Raw genomic sequence first — 26,297 nt, 5'->3', positions numbered from 1 at the left:
TTGTGTAAAGCCAAAGTGTTTAGTGTGTTGAAAAAGTATGTCTAAAGAACAAGCAGAATACAAATTTTAATTTTTACAACAAAAGATTAAATATTAATGGATTTTTTAGGAAGTAGATAATGCTTAGATAAAATGAAAAAAAGACTTTTTTTAAAATTTATTTTAAAAATAATGCTTAAATTATTTAATTATTTGAAGCTTAAAAGATCTGGGAACTAGGAGTATCTAAAGACTTTAGTTCTATCCTGACTGTCAGTGAGTAACAAACAGATGAATAGTAGGCAAACTTTTTAGCTTCTTTACTGGGGCTTTATTTCTTATCTAATAAAATGAGAAGAATATTTACTGTATTTTCTTCAAAGGATAGTCATGACAGCCAATTTTTTTGTGAGAGTACTTTGAAAGCTGTACTACTGTTACTGTATAGTTCTAAAACACACTAATAAAAGGTTAAGAAATAATCATCAGTGTTTCTTTTAAACATGAAGTTGGATAAAATTCAAAATATTGTATTTCCCCCCAAATTTGCTGAAAATTACTGCCATTGAATTTTTCAGGTTGTCACACGAACAGAAAAAGATTCTTATGTAGTTGCTTTTTCCGATGAAATGGTACCATGTCCAGTGACTACGGATATGACCTTACAACAGGTTTTAATGGCTATGAGTCAGGTAAGAAACTGTGTTTTTTAAGTTTACCTAGTTAAGTTTACATAACATGTAGAATGATTTTATATTGATGTCATGTATGGTATTAATCTGTGAGAACAAAATTTTTTTTGTCTTAATTTACTCATGACAAGTACAAAACCGAAAATATATATGCAGGCTTTGGGAAGGCTGTATATATTGGTGCTAAACAAAATGATACTGTAAAAACTAGTATTTTTAAGGATTTATTTACTTATTTATTCATGCTTTTGTTCTGAATTAGATCCCAGCAGGTGGAACTGATTGCTCTCTTCCAATGATCTGGGCTCAGAAGACAAACACACCTGCTGATGTCTTCATTGTATTCACTGATAATGAGACCTTTGCTGGAGGTGTCCATCCTGCTATTGCTCTGGGGGAGTATCGAAAGGTAAAACAAATTCTAATATGGTTCCTCACCCAAATAATAAATATTATTTTAATACTTGATTTTTTTTTTTTTTGGAGACAGGACCTCATTCTGTTGCCCAGGCTGGAGTGCAGTGGCTCAGTCATAGCTCACTGCAACCTCAACCTCCCAGGCTTAAGTGATTCTCCCACCACAGCCTCCCAAGTAGCTGGGACTACAGGAGCATGCCACCATGCCCACCTAATTTTTTGTAGGGATGGGGTTTCACCATGTTGCCCAGGCTGGTCTCAAACTCCTAGGCTCAAGCGATTCTCCAGCCTTGGTTTCCCAAAGTGCTGGGATTACAGCCACCATACCTGGCCATTCTTGATTCTTATTCACTTATGTTTTTCAAAAAATGTTACTACAAGTAGTTCTGTATCTTATATAGGAGCCAATGTCCGTTATAGACTCAGCAGTACTTAAAATAAGAAAAAGTATTGGTTACACACATATAATTTATTTTAACCAGTTTCCATTGCTAAACATTACTAAGAATATCCTTTGCAAACAGTATTTTTGGTAATAATCAGAGTATTTGTTTTACCTTAGCTGTAAGTTTTAATAATTCAGTGTGCTTCTTGAAAAACTGAAAGTATTATTAGTGAGTTTTGCAAAAGGATTACATAAAATTAAAGCTATAATCTATGCTCTATGTTTTATGGACATGGCTGTTCTAATCAGTATCCTCCAGTTGAGCTTTCTGAAATGACATAAATCTTCACTCTCCAATATGGGTTGCCACTAGTCACATGGGACTTTTGAGCACTTAAAATATGGCTAGTGTGACTAGAAGTAGAAATAGAACTTGTTGATGAAGAGTAGTGGTTCTCAAAGTGTGGTTTCCCTACCAGCAGTCTTAGCCTCACCTGTGACCTTATTAGAAATGCAAATTCCTGAGGCCCATCAGAGACCTGCTGAATCAGAAACTCTGACGTTGGAACTGTGTTTTAACAAGCCCTCCAGAGGATGTCTTTTTTTTTTTTTTTTTTTTTGAGACAGAGTCTCGCTCTGTCGCCCAGGCTGGAGTGCAGTGGCGCGATCTCGGCTCACTGCAGCCTCCGCCTCCCGGGTTCATGCCATTCTCCTGCCTCAGCCTCTCCGAGTAGCTGGGACTACAGGCGCCCGCCACCACACCCAGCCAATTTTTTGTATTTTTAGTAGAGACGGGGTTTCACCGTGGTCTCGATCTCCTGACCTCGTGATCCACCCGCCTCGGCCTCCCAAAGTGCTGGGATTACAAGCGTGAGCCACCGCGCCCAGCCCCTCCAGAGGATTTCTGATGCAGGCTCAAGTTTGAAAGCTGCAGGTGAGGGAATAGTTTTTTTGTTTTTTGTTTTTTTTTAAGAAATGGGGTCTCCATCACTGGAGTGCAATGGTGCTATCATAGCTTACTGTAACTTGAAATTCTGGCCTCCCAAAGCATGAGATTACAGCCATGAGGCACTGCTCAACCAGGATAGAATGTAAAGACTGTTGGGTTGTGAGTCCTGAGTCTTTCTCTTACTCTGTGTGGACCTGAGCAAATTATTTAACTGATCTACATCATAGTAAGTTACTTACCTCTTAGAGTTGTTTTAACAGTTACGGTAGATGTATTATTTAAAGAGTGCATTGTAGTTTCTCACGTGTATACATTCAGTGATTGTTGGTTTTCTCAAAAATTCAATTATTTTAATCTTACATGTAGCTGTAGAGGACAAGTTCTTACGTGGAACGTGTGTATATCGCACATATCAAAGTCATCAGCCAAAAGTTGATCATCCCAGAGAGATAAGTTCTTATATTTATATATACTCATACACACTGCCCCAGCATTTGATATGTTGATAAAAATATCTGGCACCCTTAATACCCCGACAGGTTTCATAAGTACAAAGTGCCTAGGCTGCTCAATAATGTACACTGCAGCCCATAGAACAAGTAAAGTAATTGATGAGAGAAGTAGAAATTTCAGGCAGATTCTATACAATTTTATTGTCCATTCTTCTAAAACTCCCATATTCTAGCCTTAAAAGATTGACCCCCCCCAAAAAAATGTCTTCGTATTTAAAAAGCTCTGGTTGAGAAGTGTTAAGGTGTTTTAATTTTGGAGGTATTTTGCATTTCCTTACATGTATGTTTTTAATATGTATTTTGGTCTTTTTCTACAGAAAATGGATATTCCAGCTAAATTGATTGTTTGTGGAATGACATCAAATGGTTTTACCATTGCAGACCCAGATGATAGAGGCATGTTGGATATGTGTGGCTTTGATACTGGAGCTCTGGATGTAATTCGAAATTTCACATTAGATATGATTTAACCATAAGCAGCAGCACGATCCAGAGATCCATTGCCATCAGTGATCTCACTAAAAATATACAGCTACTTCCCAGCTAATCTCCACCCAATGAATGATGATGGTATAGTATGTGCATAATGGAAAGTTACCTTACCGAAGAAAAAAAAAGAAGGAAAAATAAGATGGGCCCAAAGGTCTATCTACTAAACTAGCTCTTGGGGAAATAGCTTCAGGATACTGTAGTTTCCTCTATCTAATAGAGAACTTTTTGTTAATAGACACTGTAAAATAGTTTTGCTTTGTTGAATAATATGTGTGTACTTAAAAGAGGTAAGAGCAAAAAGTGTAATTCCACATCATGTCACTTGAGAAGTGCTTAACATTTTCTTAAATGTTTTCATTGGGAAAGGACAGCTTTGATAATGTCCAAATACTCTGAAATGCACTAGACCATATAACTGTGATGGAATATGAAACTCATCTGTAAACTTTTATACTAAGGGGGTAAAAAAAAAAAATAAGGCATTTGATTAAATTATGAATGAGTTTTACAAATTCCTTTCAGACTTTTACTAACATCACACAAATAACAGCTTTCTTATTCAGTGAAAAAGATATTTTATTTCTGATGTTTTATTTGCACTTGTGGAATATGTTACCATTAATCAGAAACATCATGGCAACCCCTAAGAATAGACTAAGTTTGTGTTGGCTGAGGGATTCTATTTGGTTTGCTTTTTTTTTTTTTGCTTTGTTATATTTTATTGCTAAAAGGGGTGTGACTTGATAATGATTTCCTCTGAATTATAATAACATAGCCAGATGTAGTCTCACACTTTTTTTCATACTCTTAAGTGAAAATAATGTTTCAAGCGCTTAACTCCCCCTCATTCACAAAGGATAACAATTAAAATCTCAATTATAACCAGTTTAGCTTTTTCTTTACTTTTAAAATAAAATTTTTTACTTTTAACTATTTTTTTAGTCAATATTTTTAAAAGTATACATGTCAATGGCCTCTTTGTCCATTATTCATTTTGTGGCAAAATATTCTTCTTTGATAGTGTAAAGAAATAATAAAGCAATCTAGGTCCTTTAGGTTTGAAAGGCAATTTTTGAGTAGCATATTACCAGCTAGCCAGTCACTAGGAATTTTTTTCAATATTATTTGTATGTATGAAACTTTTCATTACACTAAAGTGCATTATTTTATTGAGCAAGTATCCTTCATTGTGAGGTTTAACATTAAAGCAGTCTATTGAAATGCCATTATCTTTGCTCACAATTTTATTACGGCCGTCTAAGGTAGCTTACACATAAAACCTATTTGCATATCTGTTGTTCTCTAAATATTAATTGAAGATTTACTGAGGGTTTGTAAGATCCTTCTCACTGTTATGTGAAAAGTCAAACTGTAGTTAATGTAAACTATAGCCTTTTAGGTGCTTGGGGGTTAGAGGGTTTACGTTTTTTGGGAAAGGGGGACTTTAGTAGTCTGAGGATTTCTGTACATATTTTCTTCTGTTTTATGTGAAATTTGGGCTCTGAGAATAAGACAATGTTCCTTTCAAATTTATTTGACATATTAATGCTGGTTTTGATACGTATCCATTCCTTCAAGGCAACTGGTATCAGTTTTTAAGTGTGATTTACCTGAGATATTTTTGTTCACCAAAGTTCATAGCACCCTCACCCCCACTCCAGAGATGCATTGCTTCTGATGTTGTTCACGTTTTTAACCCTGTCAAGCATTGAACTGAATATATTAGCTGCCTTTGACACATTAAAATATTACGTTCAGATTGAATTTAAAGTTTAAAGAGACTAATAGAATTATGTAATAGTTACTGAATTCTTTAAGTAAACCCAAGATCTTAAAAATTATAACATGATCATTTTATTCCTAATAGAAATGTTAAATATAGTACAAAAATGCATTACCTTCAGTTGTGTACTATTTCCATAATACTTTTAGACAAATATATCTATAAGTTAATATTAAATCCATCAAGGATACATAATTGGATGGATATGACCTTTCTGAAATATTTAGGTAGCTCTAATTAAATGGACTAGGGTAACATTTAAGAAAGAAATGATAAGTAGGAGAAGCTACCACAGAAGGTAACTTTTCAAATCATGGCACATTCGAGCTGGAAGAAACCTTAGAAACCTAAAAGCTAATTTTTTAATTTTTGTTAGAGAGCTGAGGTCCAAGACAGAGTGTGATTTTGAAGTACTATGACCTAGAAATCTTGGTCTCTTCATTCCTGTGCCAGAATTTATTTCCCCACAACATGGGAATACATGATCTCAGAAGAGTAGAGGATAAAATAAAATTATTTAAGACTTTTACTTTATTGAGTTATTAGGAAATAATGTATATACATGATTGCTTTAGGAGTAGAAAAACAGAATGGGAACATGTATAATCTTGTAATTCATAGGAATCCTCAAGCACAATTAACCTGTGTTGCTATATATATCTACATATATAGAGAAAAAACAAAAACTTTACCTCATTATGAATAAAATGTACTGAAGTGATAAACAAGTTTTTTATTTCCTGAGTTACTTTTAGGATTACTGTTAAATTAATATTTGGGAAAATACAGCTTTTAAAAACAATCCTAGAAGAATAAACTTTATTTCCTAGGTAATATGTAAATAGTTCCAGGATATAGTTGTAATTAGTAAAACAAAAACTAATCTTATAATCCCACCCTTTATTAGTTGAAAGTTCTTGGAAATTCCATTTATTAATACTTATATTATTTAGTAATCTATTTTATGAGAGTGTTAGTGAGGCAAGATGCTAGTGAATGGAATTTAGTGTTACCCTTTGGCACCTCCTTTGCTTTATCTAACTTACTGTGTGACTGTAGACAACCAGTTTAACCTAAGTGATTTGATTTTTTTATCCTTAAAAAGTAACATATCTGTGCTTGGATCATAGAAGAATCAGTGATTTAATATTTGTATAAAAATTGAAACTGGGAAGAGGGCTTGCAATACAAGTTAGAATTCTTTTTTCTTTTTTTTTTTTTTAGTTAAAAACATTCTTGTTAATAAGATATGTATTTCGAAAGATAAAATGTTTTAGAAAAATAGCTCACTCAATAGGCCTAACAGTGTTTTAAAACATTCCTGTTCAGAGTAGAAAAATTTAGAAGAAAAATTTTCACAGCTAAAGTATTACCCAAAAAGTCACTATTCTCTACTAAAGAGGGAGAAAAAATATACTCCAACTCTAAGATCTTCTTGGATAGACCTAGAAAAACAAGCTTATACTCTGAGGAAATGCTGTTAACAAACTTTTTTTTTTTTTTTTTTTTTTTTTTGAGACAGGCTATCCCTTTGTCACCCAAGCTGGAGTGGCATGATCACGCTGACTGCAGCCTTGACCTCCCAAGCTCAAGTGATCCTCCCAAGTAGCCAGGAACACAGGTGTGCACTGCACTACCATGCCTGCCTTTTTTTTTTTTTTTTTTTTTTTTAATTTTTGTAGACACAAGGTCTCACTACGTTGCCCAGGTTGGTGTCAAACTCCTGGGCTCAAGGGATCTTCCTGCCTTGGCCTCCTAAAGTGCTGAGATTAGAGGCATGAGCCACTGCACCCAGCCAACAAACATTCTCTTAATCTTTTAAAGTAACCAGTAAATCTACAAATAGTAAAGTACTATTTTCATCAGGGATTTTTTTTTCTTATTTTCTAGATTTTACAGAAACAATGTGAAATTATTTTGGAAAGATAAGGTAGGATTCTTGAATAAATTTGAAGGTCTCACAATTAAGTGAGAAACACCTTTAAAAGCATAGTAAAGCTACACCTAAATAACTAAAGGCTAAATCACTGTAATGTTTTGTTGGACTTACTTTAACTTGACCTATTGTAGCCACAAATAACAAATTTCTTGGTAACTGATGCTATTACAGTAGGTAATCAAAAATGAAAAATTCTAGTCTTATATACTGCAGGTTTGGGGTGCTTGTTAAGGCACTATCCCCTCTGGAGAAATGTCATATGGCATCAGTGTAAACATGCACAAGAAAGAATTTGTAAACAAAATGACAGGTTAATCCATGAAATTAGTTGTATGTACTGTTTGGATTTTATTTACTGTTTCCTTGATGTCTGTTTCCTCATCTCTTATTTGTTGGAAGATTACTTTTCTACCTCTTTTTTTTCTTTTAAAATTCCTTTCTTAGATTTCTGTCCTCTCTTTTTCTAGTCCTTCTCTATCTGGATAATAAAATGAATGACAGGAAGGTCACCCACGTAGAGGTTTGGGATGAACCTTTTGCAGATAGCTTTTTGTTTCATACAAGTATAAGATCATATTTTCTTTTTCAACTTAGTAATAGGCAGGCTTCTTGGAACAATAAGTAGATGGATACACTCTCTTCCCAAATCAAATTATACTGTATATCTTTTATATTAAATGTTTGCAGAAATTCTGTGGCCTTTAAGATCAGTTATTCAGCCTTTGTAATTATGTTATCTAGCTATGTTGAAAAGATAAGTGCTTACTATATAAGCACTGTTAGAAAAATAATTAACTGATTACTCTTTCAGAAAATAGCAGGTGTCTCAATGCTTTTATTTCCATAATTATAAAGAACATTGTTAAAATCTTTGGTTTACTAAATATTTCACTGAGCATATATAGAGATACATTGCTTGTGGCATAAAAAGTCTTGTAAATAACTTACTCACATTTGGCTTTTTTTAATTGGTACATTTTTTATTTGCTTTTTTGAAAATTATGAAGTTAAAATTTAATTCTAAGGTAGTATTTTTCATGCATAAAACTAATAATGTAGTTAAGCATACTGTTTGAATAAAATTATAATAAATGGCACAATTCCTTAAACCCTGAAAATACCAAGTTATATTGGAAAATAGTGGAAAGAAACAAACTAGTGGAGAACATCTTAGAAAATTCTATTGTGGAAATTAAGATGATTATTTTCAGTGAGAATGAATTTATATATACAACAAAAATATACAAAAGCTAACCTTCTCATCCTAAAAAGATTTTTTCCCTTTGCTTCTATTTAGCCCTGCCATGTACCACATTAATTTTATGAACATAAATGATATTTAACTTTTCTTTTCTTTTTTTTTTTTTTTTTTTTGAGACAGAGTCTCACTCCGTCACCAGGCTGGAGTGCAGTGGCACAATCTCAGCTCACTGCAACCTCCATTTCCCAGGTTCAAGCAATTCTCCTGCCTCAGCCTCCCAAGTAGCTGGGATTACAGGCACGCACCACCACGCCCACCTAATTTTTGTATTTTTAGTAGAGATGGGGTTTCACCATGTTGGTCAGGCTGATCTCGATCTCGTGACCTCGTCATCTGTCCGCCTTGGCCTCCCAAAGTGCTAGGATTACAGGCGTGAGCCACCGCACCCAGCCAACTTTTCATTTTAAGTTGTTTAAATTTATGCACTTTTAGATATCAGAATATATGCTTGAACAAAGGAAAAATTAGCTATATGTCTGCTGGTTTCACTTCGATGTAGATATGGATATGTGGATAAAGACAGTAAATGAAATTAAACCCTTGCTATTTTAAATATCATTACCAGATATAATTGATGGAATATTATATCAACAAACTTATTGAAACTTGGCTTTATTTGTAACGTAAACTATATATAATCCATACGTAGCCAGATTAGATTTAAAATAATACAATTAATGAATAGTACTCAAAGTGTTTTTGTTGCACTGTTACTCTGAATATGGACTCTCTGTATCTGGTATGGCGTGACTGGGCATAACTTCTGTAATGTATTTCAGTTACATGTTTTTCTTTTATTGCCAGCTTCTGATAATGAAATTTTCCAAAGGGATGAGATATAAGAATCATCTTTTATAAAAACCAGTGGGAAGTGGGGTATTATAATCTAATTCTAAACTGTCCATTTGCTTTATATAAAGGCTTTGATTTCAATAACTGACCATTTGATGAATATTTAAATTACGCAGAATAATGTCTACATAGAATAAACTTAAGTATTCAAGAGCCTTAAAGTGAAAAAATGAACCTTTTGACTGCCTTAAAATATTACTTGCTCTGTAATTCAGGCATACTAGTTACTTTCCTTGGGGTCTGTTTAAATAATGCCTTAATAGTGTTCTAATGTTTCTGAAATACAGAACTCAAAGGGTCTTTTAGAGCTTTTAATTTTACATAGTGAATGGAAATTTAAGTATTACGTTTTAAAACCTGATTGTACATTGGTAATTTAAACATCCAGTAACAGGAAAATCTAGGCACACTGATGTGTTATACATACATGACTGTTAACATCAGTAATATTTTATGATAGTTTAAGGTTTTTTATTGTTTTCTATACAAGTTATCCAACAGGTTGGACTTTATAACATGACATCCAAGGACCAAGTTGCATATTTAACATTGAATGAAAATGCAGTTGTACAGTTCCAAAAATAATTAATTTTTTAAGGGAATTTTTCAAGACAAAAGGCAAATATTTTGTTTCAAACCTACAAGCAAATTCATTCCAAGAAGTGAATATAGTAGTAAAACATAAAGACTATTGCAATAAAAAGTTTCCAGGCCAGTGACTTGTTTAATTACATTCACATTTTTACATTCACTTTGCCTTTCAAAGCAGGAGTATTTTATAAAACTGAAAGAAAACTTTAAATTGTCAAGCTGGTGCTTAAAGGTATGTAAAATTTGATTTAAGTTTATTTCATTTCCAAGAAAAGGACCCTGAAAGGAGGGGACAGGGAGCTTCCTAGGTCTGTTGATAAACTGATGCTTTGTCAAGTCTTCCAAGTTTTCACTGTAAATAATACACCTAACAATGTAATTTTGCTGTTTTCTAATAGGGAATGGATGAATATATTAATGTATTACATTTGTTTCATGATAAAACAGTTTTCACCGATACTGTGAAATCCTTTTTCTCTCCTTTCTAACCTTGCAAAATACCCTACTAAATAAATCATTTTGGACATGGAGTGCAGGTGGACACTGTGTGAACTATCTTTGGTCAGTTATTGTAGAAATTGGTAGATGTACCAAATAAACTCTATGCACATTAAATAAGTGTCTGTCTATTTCTTTCAAGAAATACTAATGTTAAGGTTATAATATGCCTTAAAAAATCTAAAGCCTTTAGTAATCTTTTGTATTTGAACAAGGTAAAATTTAAGTTTTGATAATTAACATTGACCTTTTAATGTATCTAGTTTTATGTAAGTATTAAAAGTATATGAAGTTAAAGATTCTTTACCCATGGAATTCAATTATAACAAAATAATTAGATTTAATGAAAACAAATTCTTTAAAGTTTTAAAATAGGATTCTTTTGGGAAAAGATCTACTCAAAATTGCCTTTGGCAAAAGTTATCATCCAAACACAAAAAGTCAACTATGCAAATAAAAACACTGTTTCAGTGCCAATTTGCAGACATTTTTCTCTCAATTCCCATAAAAATTTTCTGAAAAGTTCTAAGATCTGAACTGTAGGTAACTGAAAGCAAGTTACATCAGAATATATTCACCAAAACTTCAAAACATTTGACTGATTTTACAGCACTCTATTTCAACACTTGTACGAGAAGGATCACAAATTATACATACTATATTTAATACATTTTAACAATATAAAACCTTATCAAGAAAACCTGACTTTAAAAGATGTTGTTCAAATGGTAATTTTTTATTAGTAAACAGTAAAATCCAGGTACAGAAGATCCCTTTCTTTCTTCAACAGCTTTTCAATTACAGATATTTTGGCAATTAAAATGTAAATTGATTATCTAATGATAAAGTGAAAAATGGCCTAGTTTTTTATATTAATGAACTCCAGTAAACAGCTCGTATTTCAGATCTTAAAATAAAGGGCTGAGCATTGTGGCTTACACCTGTAATCATAACAAACACTTCAGGAGGCCAAAGCAGGAGGACTGCTTGAGTCCAGGAGTTCAAAACTAAAAAGTTGTAAATAAGGGGATCTTGCTGGGCAACACAGTAAGACCCTCATATTTACAAAAAACTAAAAAGAATTAGTTGAGCATGGTGGTATGTGCCTGTAGCCCTAGCTATACAGAAGGCTACGGTAGGAGGATCACTTCAGCCCAGGAGTTTGAGGCTGCAGTGAGCCATGATAGAGCCACTGTTCTCTATCCTGGGCTACAGAGGGAGACCCTGTCTCAAAAAAAAAAAAAAAAAAAAAAAAAAAAAAGTAAATAAAAAATGTAAAAATAAGGACTGAGGAAAAAAATTACAAGTTTTTCTTAGTTACCATTCTCTTACTTTTATCCAGCTGTAAGGTATGGAAAGGGAGAAGAAATGGAAATCGATATCCAAGACAACATGAAACCCCAGAGGCTTCCCCTGCCCCCTAAATTCTTGGCTGGGTACAGGTAGGAATCTTGGAAAACCCTGATGGGTCCACAAGAAAACACACAGATACCTGAGCCATTGTGATTAATAATAGCCATTATGTATTGTCTATTAAAAACCACTCTGAATGATTTACATGTATTATCTCCATTCCTCAAAAAATAAATCCTAAAGGAAAGTACTACTACCTACATTTTATAAGAAACTTGAAGTTCTCTGAGGTTAAGTCACCTTAATGGTTACACCTTTAGTGATTTGAACGCTTGTCTGTCTGGACAAATCATCAGCTATGCTCTGAAAGTATATTACGAATTTTTTTTAACTGAAGATTTAGTGGTGGTATGCTGTGGTCTCCCATCTAAATCTTTCTCCCTTAACCCCCAGCTTTGTAACCAGCCCCTTGCATACAGTTAAAACTAAAGCTGTTGGCGTTCCACGATTGGCACTGTCAGTAAGGGAGCTGCTGGCTTCAGTGCTTTCCTACATCCTTGGATTCTGCTCCTGGTTTTGTTTTCCTCTTGGAGAGTACAGGTTTTAAAACCTGCTTAGCCTTGCATTTTTTAAAATTTATTATTGTGCCCAGTATTTTAAACGTTTTAGAGTGGCAAGCTTTTGTTATTATTGTTTTGGGGTTTTTTTCAAAGATATTTAATGTGCCATAAGGCAAAAAGAGGTCAGATTTATTGTATTTTCTTTCATCCCTTAGCGTTTAACAAATAGGAGAGATCTGCTTCCTTTTTGATGCAGTGCTAAACCCTCCAAAGTAAAAATCTTTTGTTAGTCAACGAGTTTAAGTTCAGAAGACTAAGAGGCAGATATTAGAAGGGTTTATTTCTCCTATTTTAAATAAAGCCATAGTGAGAATCAGATATATTACCTTCAGTAGAGTTTTTGAGGCTTTTGATAAGGCTTCTGTCCCTAATGTTGAATTCTTTCAAGATCTGAACATAATCAAGAACCACCCACCACTCACCTCTCACCCTATGTCCTAACCAGTCTAGGAAGCGTTGATAAAAGATGTTTCTTCAGAGGCCAGGGGCAGTGGCTCACGCCTGTAATCCCAGCACTTTGGGAAGCTGAGGCGGGTGGATCATGAGGTCAGGAGTTCGAGAACCAGCCTGGCCAAGATAGTGAAACCCCATCTCTACTAAAAAATACAAAAATTAGCCAGGTGTGGTGGCGGGCGCATGTGATCCCAGCTACTCAGGATGCTGAGGGAGAAGAATTGCTTGAACCCGGGAGGCGGAGTTTGCAGTGAGCCGAGATTGCACCACTGCACTCTAGCCTGGGCGACAAAGCAAGACTCTGTCTCAAAATAAATAAATAAATAAAATACACATAAATTCTGGAAAGCAAAACTCTCCACCTCACAATCTAATTCAAGTACATTTAATATATAAAATGTGTATGTGTATATATATATATATGAAATGTACTTCAGTTAAATTATGAGGTGGAGAGTTCTGCTTTCCAAATATATATATATAAAACCTCAAAATTTATATCTATATAAATTTTATATAGATATAAATTTATATATAATTTTATATAAATTTTATATATATATATATAAAACCTCAAACTCCTGGGCTCAAGAGATCCTCCTGCCTCAGCCTCCTGAGTAGCTAGGACTCCAGGCACGTGCCATCACACCAGGCTAATTTTTGTTTATTTGTTGTAAATATGGGGGTCTTGCTATGTAGACCAAGCTGATCTCGAACTCCTGAGCTCAGGTGATCCTTGTGCCTCAGCCTCCCTAAGTGCTAGAATCACAGGCGTGAGCCACCATCCCATGCCAACTGAAGTACATTTCTATACTGTTTCAAAAGTTCATCCTCATACAATGCTGAAATCTTCTTTTAATTTCTGCCCATAGGTATAGTTTTGTTCCCTGAACTATTAAGTCATTAAATGAGTAATTTAGTTTCTCTAAATTTCATTCCATGCTAAAAATTTAATATACTTCTATTACTCTACAAGTACAAAGTGTGAAGACTTTTCACAATATCGTATAAGATATTCCTGCCTAGTTCACAAGTGTATCAGCAAAAGCCTTAAATTTTAAAGAGAAATCACACATCAGTCCTTACCACTTAAAAACTATGTGAGATAAAGAGTTAACTCCTGAATAGGAAATAAAGAATTTCAAATGCTTACCTTGTAGCTCTTGGTTATAAAATTCATATGTAAATTCCTAATAAAATACATTCTTATCTTGATACAACTCCAACCTTTCATTTTTTTAATACCATCCCTTTTTCTCAAGAATTGGCAAGTGGGAAGAAGTTTCCACTGCAATTTATTGTTCATTATTTTTACATCTTCTTCGTGAAGACAATGCATGTATTTAAAACATCCTCAAACATTTAAAAGACATTATCGGGCATTATCACTTTAAATAACTGACACTGTACTAGCAAACTTGTTAGTATAAACATCACTGAAATTCTTTCCTCTTACTTTTTTTTAAATAACACTGATGAACTAGTGGGAGCAATTTTCCTTCTTTGTGAAGCCTATGAGTGTCAGTTGCACCTCCGATAAAAGTACCATTGACAAATATTCTTGGAACCTGTTGGACAAACAAAAGAAGAATTAGGCTTTACTCTAGTATCAGAACTAAGATCATTTCACATAATAAGAGACATTTGAACTCTGGGTACTTTTATGAGCCTGGCACCACAAAGCTCTCTCACAAATTAAATCTTAAAATCTTTACCCTTTGAGGCAGGTATTATTTTTAGCCCTGTTTTGGAGGAAAATGAGGCACGGGAACTTGCACAAAATCACAATGATGGTACATGACAGACTGGGATTCAAATCCAAAACAATCTGATTCTAAAGCCCTTCTTCCTGATTACTATGGTATGTAAAAGATAAACTAAAGCAGACAAACTAATAATATTTAGTTATTTCTTACATTTGTTTACTGAAGGGAAAGAGTGCACTATAAACTTCAATAAACTTGAAAGTGGTAACACTATACATTTTTCTCATTATGCATATTATGGAAAAATCCAAATTTCAAGAATCTAAAAACATGGAGCACTAAAGCACTCCTATTAGAAAAGTAATTGAAGACCAACCCCTGTATTGCCCAGGTAAAGGGAAGAAGAATACTTTCATCTTGCCAAGAGCTCCAAGAGGAACTCAAAGATCCATAGACAAGCACTCATAATAACACTACTCATCAACCCCAATCAAAACACACACACAGAATAAAAATAAAATAAATCAACTCTGCTGTTTCCTATTCTAAGAATCTGGTTCCTAGATCGGCAGCTGCTTTATCTATCCTCAGAGAATGTCTGGTTCATTTTCCTAACACAGGGTTCTAGGCTCTGGGTGATGTAGTTTACAACCTATTAAAGAGGAACAGCACTGCAGAGGATATACTCACAGTTCTTTCACCAGTCATTTTGTAAAGAGCATCTTGGAACTGGTTTCCATATTCAAGCAGGTCCAATTCCACCACTTTATAGTTAACATTCATGTCACGGAAAAGCTTTTTTGCCATTGTACAGTAAGAACAGGATGTTTTTGAGAAAATCACCACACAATTATCAGAAATTGTTTCCTGAAATAAAACCACAAAAAATCATTTTAATTCTAGACATTACCATTTGGAAAGAAATTAAGATACAATGGAAAGGGTATGGGTTTTGGTCTCATGATTCTGGGCTCAAACTAAGCATCATCTATTTTTTCTCATCTGCAGATTGAGGATATTTTTCATTTCAAAGCAATATTATTAGGAAAAAAGATGTAACAAAAAGTGCCTGGCATAGAGCAATAACAATAAATAATAATCGTAGCCAATTCATATACAGCAACCATTTCTGTGTGCCAGGTACTATTCTCAACACTTTTATCTTCACTGGGTTATTTAAACCTCACTACAATCCTGAGGTAGGTCCTATTATTGTCCCCACTTCACAGTTGAGGAAAGTGAGGTACAGAGGAAGATCAACAATTTGTTCATGGTTCTCAGCTAATAGGTGGAAGAGCTGGGATTAGACCCAGGCAAATCTGGCTCTACAGTCCAGATATTTAATCTCCATTATACTCCTTTTTCAGCCGGGTACAGTGGCTCATACCTGTAATCCCAGCACTGTGGGAGGCTGAAGCGGGCAGATCACCTGAGGTAAGGAGCTCGAGACCAGCCTGGCCAAAATGGTGAAACTCTATCTCTACTAAAAACACAAAAGTTGCCGGCATGGTGGCACGTCCCTGTAATCCCAGCTACTCAGAAGGCTGAGGCAGGAGAATCACTTGAACCAGGGAGGTGGTTCCAGTGATTCTCCAGCCTGAGGAACACAGTGGACTCTGTCTCAAAAAAAAAACAAACAAAAAAACCAAAACATTGTACTTCTTTTCCTTTTTTTTTTTTTTTGAGACAAAGTCTCACTGTGTCCCCCAGGCTGGAGTGCAGTGGCACGATCTCACCAACCTGCGCCTCCCGGGTTCAAGCGATTCTCATGCCTCAGTCTCCCGAGTAGCTAGGATTATAGGCACCTGCCACCACGGCCAGTTAATTTTTGTTTTTTAGTAGAGATGGGGTTTCACCATGTTCGCCAGGCTGGTCTCAAACTCCTGACCTCAGGTGATCCACCTGCCTCAGCCTCCCAAAGTGCTGGGATTACAGGCGTGAGCCACCGCGCCCAGCCCTAAAACATTATACTTCTTTTCAAATATTCAGTAAGTAGGCATTCAGGAGTTAATTACTTACCTTCTATTCTATAACTTTCAATGGTAAGGAATGGTATATTATTTCTTCTTAAAATGTAAGGCTTATCCCTCTACTTCTGTCCCTTCCTATATACCTTTATAGTACAAAAGCTGTCATTACTCTCTTGATAAGGTATTCTCATACTCTTAATTCAGGAAAAGCTACTTCCAGAAATGCTGATTCAATGAGTTTGAGGCAGAAGTTGAAAACTGTATTTTTTAAAAACTTCTCCATATAATTATGATATCAGCCTGGTTTGAAAACTACCTTCCAGGCCTTTACCACAATGGCTATGAGATTCTGCTATGCATCCACACAGCCTATGAAGTTTTTGTTTTTTGTTTCTAAACATATGAATGCCTGGGTCCTTCAAAAGATTTTGAATGGATGGATTTAGCACCCAGACATTTGTGTAGGTTTTTGTTTTGTTTTGTTTTGTTTTGAGACAGACTCTCACTGTCGTCCAGGCTGGAGTACAAGGGCGCGATCTTAACTCACTGCAGCCTTAACCTCCTGAACTCAGGTGATTCTCCCACCTCAGCCTGCCAAGTGTCTGGGACCACAGACATGTGTCACCATACCTGGATATTTTTTGTAGAGACAGGGTTTTGCCATGTTGCCCAAGCTGGTGTTGAACTCCTAGGCTCAAGCAATCTACCTGCCTCAGCCTTCCAAAGTGCTGGGATTACAGACATAAGCCACTGTGCCCAGCCTGTCTAGTCTGTTCTTTTGTGGTGGATCATAAGCAGTACCTTCAAGATGAAGGCCAAAAACCAGAAAGTTTAAGACCCATGCTTCAGAAGTTATACGCACCCTTGGGTGTCAGAAGGGTCCTGAGTTTTAGCCCAGCTGTCTGCAAGTTGGTCTATTTTTATGATTCCCTTGTGTTTACTAATAATATTTAGTATAAAAGTCCATCCTAGGGAGGGCCTGCCATACCAGAGTTGTATTAATGAATCCATCTTACGGAGGACAAAACTAAGGCTGAGTGGTTCGTAATACTGGGATTTGACTCAACCTCGTCACAACACCAAAGCCAGTGCTCTTCCCTCCACCATGCTGCCTCAGGTTACAGACACACTGACACCATCGCGTAGGGAGAGATGAGCTTCCAGGGCTCTGACATGTATTAGACTGATGAAGAGATTCCAAAGTGAGCTGAAACTAAAGACGACAGCGTTAGGGTTTCTAGAACCCTCTTCCCACTTCTTCTCAAGCTCGCCCTTACTGTATATTCCATGATGTTGTATTTTTACTTTAAAAGAGGCAATTCAGGCCGGGCACGGTGGCTCATGCTTGTAATCCCAGCACTTTGGGAGGCTGAGGCAGGTAGATTGCTTGAAGTCAGGAGTTCAAGACCAGCCCAGCCAACATGGTGAAACCCCCATCTCTACTAAAATACAAAAATAAGTTGTGTGTGGTGGTGGACACCTGTAATCCCAGCTACTAGGGAGGCTAAGGCAGAACTGCTTGAACCCAGGAGGCAGAGGTTGCAGTGAGCTGAGATCGCACCACTGCACTCCAGCCTGGGCAACAGAGCGAGACTCTGCCTCAAAACAAAACCAAACAAACAAACAAACAAAAAAGCAATTCCCTCACAGTTATATTCAACAGCTAGGAGTTTCGCCAAATCAACTAAAGGCAGAAATTTTTTTTGTTTGTGGTAGTAGTGAGTGGTAAGCAAGAGAGAAAAAATGGATATGTCTTGTAGGTTGCAAGGGAAGAAAAACATACATGTAAGAGAGATTTTCTAAGGCAGAATTAACGAAGCTTCTCAGTAAAAGAAAGAGGAAAAGAAGTCCTATCCCGGAGAGGATGGTTTATGGAGTAACTACCGCACACTACGTTCTGTACTAACAAAGAAAACTGTTAAATGGCTGCCCAGGCCAAAATCAAATAGGATCCCTAGCTAAGGGCAGCTTGACTGGTATCAACACTAGACCTCAAGTGGGTATGATGAAAAGGAGCAGCCAACCTCATTATCCAACTTAGAGGAGTGAAGACTTCATTAAGAATAAATCTCATACATTTTAATTACCAAAATGATCCAGACTTCTTAGTCACAAGGATGATTTTCATAGCAGATTTTAAAATAAATATTAATCTCTTAATTCATTTGCTGAACTATCTCAAGTTTGGATATTGAATAAGCATATTAAATATATAAGGGACAATTCTTTTTCTACAGAGGAAAGTTTTGCAATCATCTCCCACATCACTCACTTGGATCTGGTTCACAGGTGCCGTCGCTAAATTCTCCAAAGATGATGATGTGTTGCTCTCCATCCTAAAAGGAATTTAAAAGAACAATGTAGTTTATTAAGCATTAAGGATAATTTATCACGAGTTCTATTTGAAAAAAAATCAATGTTATAAACAAATATAGCCAAACTTACAAAATAGAAAAAAATTTTACTTATTATCAGTACAAAATGTCAATATACAAAGTATTTGTTTCACTAAAACCAAAAAGGCCTGTGTGCTTATGTAACTAGCATTTCCCAACACCCTTAATTATTTGATAAAATCATATTTACTGTGTTTAAAGCTTGACACACTCTTATTTATAACTGGCAAATTTCAAATATTCCATCCTACGCCATATGACCTGACCATTGGTTTAAAAATATAGTTTCTACTTTCTTAGTAAAACATGCCAAAACTCTATGAACACACTGTGAAGCAGGGAACCTTCAAAGATTTTTGAGGAAGCTACAGTATCTCAACCGCAATGGGCCATAGCTCCAAATTTCCTAGTCTGCAAAGTGGAAACAATAATCACTGGCACGTCTCAAAGGATTTTGTGAAGATTAAATGAATTCATATGCAGAAAGCAGATAAGTGCCTTCCACAGAGTAAATGCTCAATAATGTTTGACATTACTACTATTATTTCCTGAATACAGGACCTCTCATTATCTCAGTATTTATTATCCAAAACCTAGCTATTGGGAGCTTGTAAAAGGAAGCATTCATTGTCAGGAAAATTATCACTAAAAAAAGAAACTCAACCAGTTTATCATCATCAAATCTTTTTAGCCCTGGAACCTTTTCTTCCCCATCCACTCATCCTTCTTGGTCAACCAGGCCCTACCGCACTGTTGGAACAATATCAAACACCATCATGCAAACTAACTGCACAGTAAAATTACAAATCTTACAACAGGATTATGAGATATAATAGATGTTTCAAAACAGAATTACTCGAATATCTAAATAAGAGAATTTTTGAAACTTCACATATTTAAAAAGCAAATTATTATCCTTGTGATTATGTTATAAAACTCAAATATTCTGCCTTTAAATCAATACTGTATTCATTCATTGGGGGTACATTTAAAATTTAAATGTTCTTAAATATAAAGGTAAAGCTACTTTTTATGTTTTGTTTAATTTTTGCAAAAGTCCCAAGCAAAATTTTTTAAACTGGATAGCATGAAATATTAGTCTTTTTTCTGAGATAGAGTCTTGCTATGTCACCCAGCCTGGAGTGCAGTGGCGTGATCTTGGCTCACTGCAATCTCCGCTTCCCAGGTTCAAGCAATTCTCCTGGCTCAGACTCCCGAGTCGCTGGGACTACAGGCATGCACCACCATACCTGGCTAATTTTTTGTATTTTTAGTAGAGATGGGGTTTCACCATGTTGGCCAGGCTGGTCTCGAACTCCTGACCTCATATATCAACCTACCTCGGCCTCCCAAAGTGCTGGGATTACAGGTGTAAGCCACCGCGCCTGGCCTGAAATACTCGTCTTATTTTAAGTGAATCCACTCTAAATAGCTTTTTCCGGTACATCTTATCCTTGGATAATGAACATCTGCCCTACACAGTAGTCCCCCCTTATCCACGGTTTCAGTTATCCAAGGTCAGCTGTGGTCCAAAAACATTACATGGAAAATTTCAGAAGAAAATAGTTTGTAAGTTTTAAGTTCTAAGTAGCATGATGAAATCTTGAGCCATCTAGCTTCCTCCTACCCAGGGTATGAATCCTCCCTTTGTCTAGCATATGGACTCTGTATAAGCTCCCCACCCTTTAGTCAACAGCTGTCTTGGTGACCAGATTGACTGTCACAGTGTGGTGATGCTTGTGTTCAAGTAACCCTTATTTTACTTAATAATGGCTCCAACAAGAGCGAAACTCCCGTCTTAAATAATAATAATAATAATGGCTCCAAACCACTAGAGTAGTGATGCTGGCAATTCAGGTATGTCAAAGAGAAGCCCTAAAGTGCTTCCTTTAAGTGAAAGGGTGAAAGTTCTCCACTTAATAAGAAAAAAAAAATCACATGCTGAGGTTGCTAAGGTCTATGGTAAGAACAGATCTTCTATCAGTGCAGTTGTAAAGAAGTAAAAAATTCATGGTAGTTTTGATGTCACACCTCAAACTGCAAGTTACAGCCATAGGGTATAAGTGCTTAGTTAAGCCAGAAAAGTATTAAATTTGTGGAGACAAGAACAGAAAAAGTGTTCCAACTGACAGCAATGTGTTATGCCAAAAAGCACTGGGCCTATGAGAAGATTCGGCAAGGGATTCCCTGAAATGAGCATTTTCTTATTAAAGTGATTGTTCTTTTATTATTGTTGTTAATCTCTTACTCTGCCTAATTTATAATGTATGTATAGGAAAATAGCATGTATAGGGTTCAGTACTATCCGACGTTGTAGGCATCCACTGAGGGTCTTGGAACGTGTCCACCACGGATAAGGGGGAACGATTATGATATCAGCACACCTAGAGTGAGGAAGCTACAGCAAACATCAGTTTGTTCAGTTATAACAAAGAAGAGTAAGAGACAGGAACTAAACATTATAACATTATAACCTACCCAATGTTTGCAATCTATTATTCCTTGCTTCCTAATAGTATTAGCAAGGAACCCTTTAAAACAAACAAACAAACAAAAGTCCTGTGCGCTTAACTCAGGAAAGAGTTAGGGGTAGCGAGCTAGGGAGACTGCAGCCAACCTGAGAGGAGGGTGAAGCTTTAAGATAAAAAGAAGTTGAGTTCCTGAAGCCTAAACCGGAAAAGGTTAGGCAGCGCTGGCCTAGCCCTAAGGAAGAGCATTGGTGGAATAAATCAGCAAGCTGTATTTGGTTTATCAACTAAGAAAGCAAGTCCTTTCATCTCAGGTCCATCACTTAAACTGTCATACCCAAACCATCTACTACAGCATTTACTACTGAAGGAGCTCCAATAGAACACAAGAGAATGTTTTCTTGGGTAGTGAGAGGAGGTAGGAGGTGCATTCTGAAATATTACCCAAATGAAAGTTTCTGGAAGGCACCCTTTCCCTTCAATTTCTGGTTGACCTTGGTAAAAACTGTCGCGAACTATGAATAGAAACATGCGTGGAGGAAGTAAGTGCACAATAAACATTTCATTTCAACACAGATGAAGCACCTAGTCATGCCACATTTATGGAGCGCCTACTGTGTGCTAGGTAGGCAAAGTGCTATATTGACCCCAGGGATACGCAGAAAAAAACACTGCGGGGCCTCAAAAAGCTGTCAAACACTTAACAGCCTATGATTAGCCCTTCAGGAGGGGTCTCTAGCTTGGTCTGGAAAGTTAAACTTGAGGTTCCTAGAATCTTGCAAAACTGATAGAAGTTCCCAGATCAAGTAGATAGGGAGAAAGACTCTCCGGCCAAGTGCGCAGTGGCAGGCGCGGAAGTGTGAGCCGGCAGGACCGCCAGGGACTAGCCGCGCGGGCGTGGGCAGCACAGCCGCAGGTCCCTTCCACTGCAGGTCCCGAAGCCGCGGATATTCCAAACCAGGAAGTGTAAGGAAAGCACTATCCTCGGTCTAGCCGCAGGCGGCATCACCATCAGTCAGCCTCTATCCTAAAAGCTCTGGCCACTCAGTGGGAATCATCGCCTTCACTTCCTGCAGTAGGGTGGCTAAGTTTAGCAAACAAGAATGCAGGAGGCCCGGTCAAATTAGAATTGTAACCAAACACCAGAAAACTGTTCCGTTTTTCCTATGTCCAGTGCAGTATATGGGACACACTTGGACTAAGAATCATTCGCTCTTTCAGAGAAATTCCAATTGATTGCGGCGTCTTGTATTTTATCTAGCCATTCACAGAGGGATGGTCTAAGCGAACATGAGTGAAGTATTTTCAAAGCGAGAGTCACAGGCTCCTAAAGTCAGCACAGCCGCGGAGGGCACCCTTCCCTGCCCATTCCTCGAGCGCCTCCGCGTGTTATGACTCACAGCCCACGCACTAGTGCACCTCGCCCACCCGGCGCCGGGGCAAAGGGGCGCCTCCGCCCACCCCTTCCTCCAGACCCTCGCAAGGCCTGCGCACCACGCCGGGGCGCTCCTGCCCGCTGACCCCGTACCTAGAGGCCGCAGCTGCCGCAGCTCCCGCAGCTCCCGCCGCCCAGTCAAGCCAGCCTGCCGAGCCGCTCCTGCTCCAAACCAGCCGCGTCCCCGCCAGCGCCGCGCGGCGCCAGAGCATGGTCAGAGCCCGGAACGGCAGCAAGCTCTACGGCCGGACACCGCGGATCCCGGGAGCCCGCCTCCTCCGGCCCGGCCCCCGCCTTGCCCCGCCCCGTCCCGCCCCTCGGGGCTGCCCACGCCGCCGCCGGTCACCTCCACGCAGCCAAGCGCTGGATTCCCGCGAGTGCCGCCCACGTGGAAACATCCTTTAGAGGGGCGAAGCGGCTCACTTGCTTATCTCGAGGGTTCATCAGAGCCCCGCCTCTGGATTCTTTTAGGTTTAGGGACACTCATAAAGGCTCCCAGGCACGTGGAAGCAGTGCAGGAGGATGGTGGCAGACATGCTGGGGAAACGGAGAAGAAAAAACATGATTCCAAAACAGAATCAAAGTGGTGCCTCGATGTTTCCAACTACCTGTTAGACAAGTTTTTGTGTGGATGAAATAAGAGCCTAAATGTATCCTCTTATAATTAGGCAATTGGTCGAGACCCAATATAAATTATGGGGATATTGGGGTTTACATCCATAATTAAAAGAAAAAATCCAGTGTTGAAGGTTTACTCCAAAGAAGACAAAGATTATTTCCCACCCCCTGCAAAAAAAAAAAAAAAAAAAAAAAAAAAAAAAAAAAAAAAAAAAAAAAAATTAGGAAACGAAACAAAAGAAATTAGCACAGAGATGTTTCACGGTGGCTTTGGAAATGGGCGGTTGCTGCTGACAGGATTATCTAAGCCACTCAATGGTGGTAATAATAGCCTTTGTGCATCACTATTTAAGGTTGGGGGTAAGCCTTTGTTTACTGAGGACACTGAAATTCGTCTCAAAGTCAAAGGTCAAATGGTACATCTAAAATTCTAAACAATTATTACAACAATCCAGACCTTTTTAGATTCTCCATGTTCAACTAAGTGTAAAATACGTTACCAAAGTACAAAATAAGAACTTCCATTTCTGACAGTTCTTTTCCAACATTCAAATGGGCTATGTTTGATTACTTAATAAAAGGATAGAAGTTAGTTGCAAAAACAAATACCCCCGAAGGGTATGAATTCATTCTTTATAAAGACAAATTTGACTTTAAAAATTAAAGCATGTGGCCAGGCGCGATGGCTTACTCCTGTAATCCCAGCACTTTGGGAAGCCGAGGCAGGCGGGTCACCTGAGGTTGGGAGTTCAAGACCAGCCCCTCCAATATTGGTGAAACGCCATCTCTACTAAAAATACAAAACTAGCTGGGCGTGGTGGAGCATGCCTGTAATCCCAGCTACTCGGGAGGCTGAGGCAGGAGAATCGCTTGAACCCATGAGGCAGAGTTTGCAGTGAGCCAAGATCATGCCATTGCACTCCAGCCTGGGCAACAAGAACAAAACTCCGTCCCATAAAAAAAATAAATAAATGAAATAAAATAAAAATTAAGGTATGTTATTGATCTATATTATTGTGGGCTTTTTGATTTTTTTATAAAACTATTTTGGAAATTTATGGTGTTAGTTTTGAAGTCAAATTTTACCTCATTGTCTCAAATTGTTTTATGAAATAAAGATCATTATGAGGTGAACCGATCATGTTACAATTTGATTTTAATACAGTATAGATGGACTATTATCAAGCACAGAATTCACTGGACAGATTTTTTTTAAGGATTTCAGAATGTAAGTACTTCAGAAGAAAGTGTTATGCCTGAATTCAGCATAATATATTAATAAATATATTGATAATTTTCAACTTCTTTGTGCTTCATGGGGTACCTACAGAAGTGATTATTATTTTTGGTCATAGCTGTGATGACTGCAATAGCAAGTTAAGAAATATGTCAGTAGACAGTAGAACGGTGGTTGCCAGGGCCTGGGAGAAGGTGGAAATGGGGAGATGTTGGTCAAAGGGTACAGAGTTTCAATTATGCGAGATAGGTAAGTTCTAGAGAGCTAAAGTACAGCAATGTGACTATAGTTAGGAAAATCGCAATGTATGCTTGAAATTTGCTAAGAGGGTAGATCTTGTGTTCTCACAGCTGCACACAAGAAAGAAAATGGGGCCAGGTGCGGTGGCTCACACCTGTAATCCCAGTACTTTGGGAAGCTGAGATGGGCGGATCAACTGAGGTCAGGAGTTCAAGACCAGCCTGGCCAATATGATGAAACCCCATCTCAACTAAAAATGCAAAAATTAGCCAAGCGTCGTAGCACACACCTGTAATCCCAGCTACTCGGGAGGCTGAGGCAGGAAAATCGCTTGAACCTGGGAGGCAGAGGTTGCAGTGAGCTGAGATTGCGTCACTGCACTCCAACATGGGCGACAGAGTGAGACTCTGTATGGAAAAAAAAAAAAAGAGAGAAGGAAAAAGAAGGAGAGAGAAGAAAATAAAAGGGAATAGAAAAGAAAATGGTAAATATGAAAGGTGGTGGCTATGTTGATTAGCTTGATTGTGATAGCTATTATACAGTGTATCAGGCTTTGGAATGAATGTTTGTCCCCTCTGACACTTATGTTGAAACTCTCCAATGTGGCAGTGCTGACAGGTGGGGCCTTTGAGAGATGATTGGGCATGAGAGCTGGAACATGAATGAATGGATTAATGGGTGCTCATGGGAGTAGAACTGGAAGGTTTATAAAACAGAGTTCTCTGCTGCCTTGTCCCATGATGTCCTACATGGCTTGAGGAATCTGCAGAGTTCCCACCAGCAAGAAGGTCATTACCAGATGTGACCTCTTGACCTTGCACTCCTCAGCATTCAATACTGTAAGAATAATTTATATACAAATTACTCAGCTTCAGATATTCTGTTATAAGCAACAGACAATGGACTAAGACATATACATGTATCAGAATATCAAGTTGTGCATTTTAAAAGTAAAGTGACAGACCAGGCGTGGTGGCTCACGCCTGTAATCCCAGGACTTTGGGAGGCTGAGGCAGGTGGATCACAAGGTCAGGAGTTCGAGACCACCCTCGCCAATATGGTGAAACCCCGTCTCTACTAAAAATACAAAAAAAATTAGCTGGGCGTGGTGGCGCATGCCTGTACTCCCAGCTACTCTGGTGGCTGAGGCAGGAGAACTGCTTGAACCCGGGAGGCAGAGGTTGCAGTGAGCCAAGATGGCGCCACTGCCTTGCATCCTGGGTGACAGAGCAAGACTCCATCTCAAAAAAAAAAAAAAAAAAAGTTGGCATGAAGATGTGAAGGCAGGCCAACTGGAAGGGAAGCATCCTATATGACTGGTTTGGGGAGCATATTTGGAAAGCTGGTAGTCATTAACCAAGTTCTAATTGTTCTGGTCTGTTTGCTCGAAGTCAGAGTTTTATTGTCATGGATGTTCTGCCCATTATCCATTTATATATTCAGTCCCTCAC

The 26,297-nt window shown here is 37.5% G+C and overlaps 2 protein-coding genes across 4 annotated transcripts in view; one reads left to right on the top strand and one right to left on the bottom strand.

Annotated features, from left to right (window-relative positions):
* Window positions 1–10,467, top strand: part of RO60 (Ro60, Y RNA binding protein) — a 33,076-nt gene extending 22,609 nt beyond the window's left edge. For 2 of the 3 annotated variants that reach the window (XM_030818712.1, XM_030818711.1), the window contains 3 exons: window positions 558–671; window positions 934–1,080; window positions 3,252–4,652. In XM_030818712.1, the coding sequence (XP_030674572.1) occupies window positions 558–671; window positions 934–1,080; window positions 3,252–3,404 (414 nt within the window). In that variant the 3' untranslated portion in view covers window positions 3,405–4,652. Of the gene's footprint in view, window positions 1–557; window positions 672–933; window positions 1,081–3,251 lie in introns of all 3 variants that reach the window. The other variant, XM_004088944.3, reaches the window with a different exon arrangement.
* A 3,585-nt stretch (window positions 10,468–14,052) lies between these two features.
* On the bottom strand, window positions 14,053–23,059 carry GLRX2 (glutaredoxin 2). The gene is made up of 4 exons (XM_003264494.3): window positions 22,845–23,059; window positions 18,725–18,788; window positions 15,173–15,349; window positions 14,053–14,344 (listed from the first exon to the last, which is right to left on the bottom strand). The coding sequence occupies exons 1-4, from the start codon at window positions 22,961–22,963 to the stop codon at window positions 14,210–14,212; spliced, it is 495 nt and encodes a 164-aa protein (XP_003264542.1). The 5' UTR covers window positions 22,964–23,059; the 3' UTR covers window positions 14,053–14,209.
* Window positions 23,060–26,297: the final 3,238 nt, after the last annotated feature.

The sequence above is a fragment of the Nomascus leucogenys genome, chromosome 9, assembly GCF_006542625.1.
Source record: "Nomascus leucogenys isolate Asia chromosome 9, Asia_NLE_v1, whole genome shotgun sequence".
Classification (NCBI taxonomy): Eukaryota; Metazoa; Chordata; class Mammalia; order Primates; family Hylobatidae; genus Nomascus; species Nomascus leucogenys.
The sequence above is the reverse complement of the archived record's forward strand: the minus strand, read 5'-3'. Positions and strand labels throughout refer to the sequence as shown.

Coding starts and splice junctions, on each gene's coding strand:
- GLRX2 (XM_003264494.3), bottom strand. CDS start 22,963: ATGCTCTGGCGCCGCGCGGCGCTGGCGGGGACGCGGCTGGTTTGGAGC. Junction 18,789..22,844: donor GCGGCAGCTGCGGCCTCTAG/GTACGGGGTCAG, acceptor AATTCCTTTTAG/GATGGAGAGCAACACATCAT. Junction 15,350..18,724: donor CACCTGTGAACCAGATCCAA/GTGAGTGATGTG, acceptor GTTTTATTTCAG/GAAACAATTTCTGATAATTG.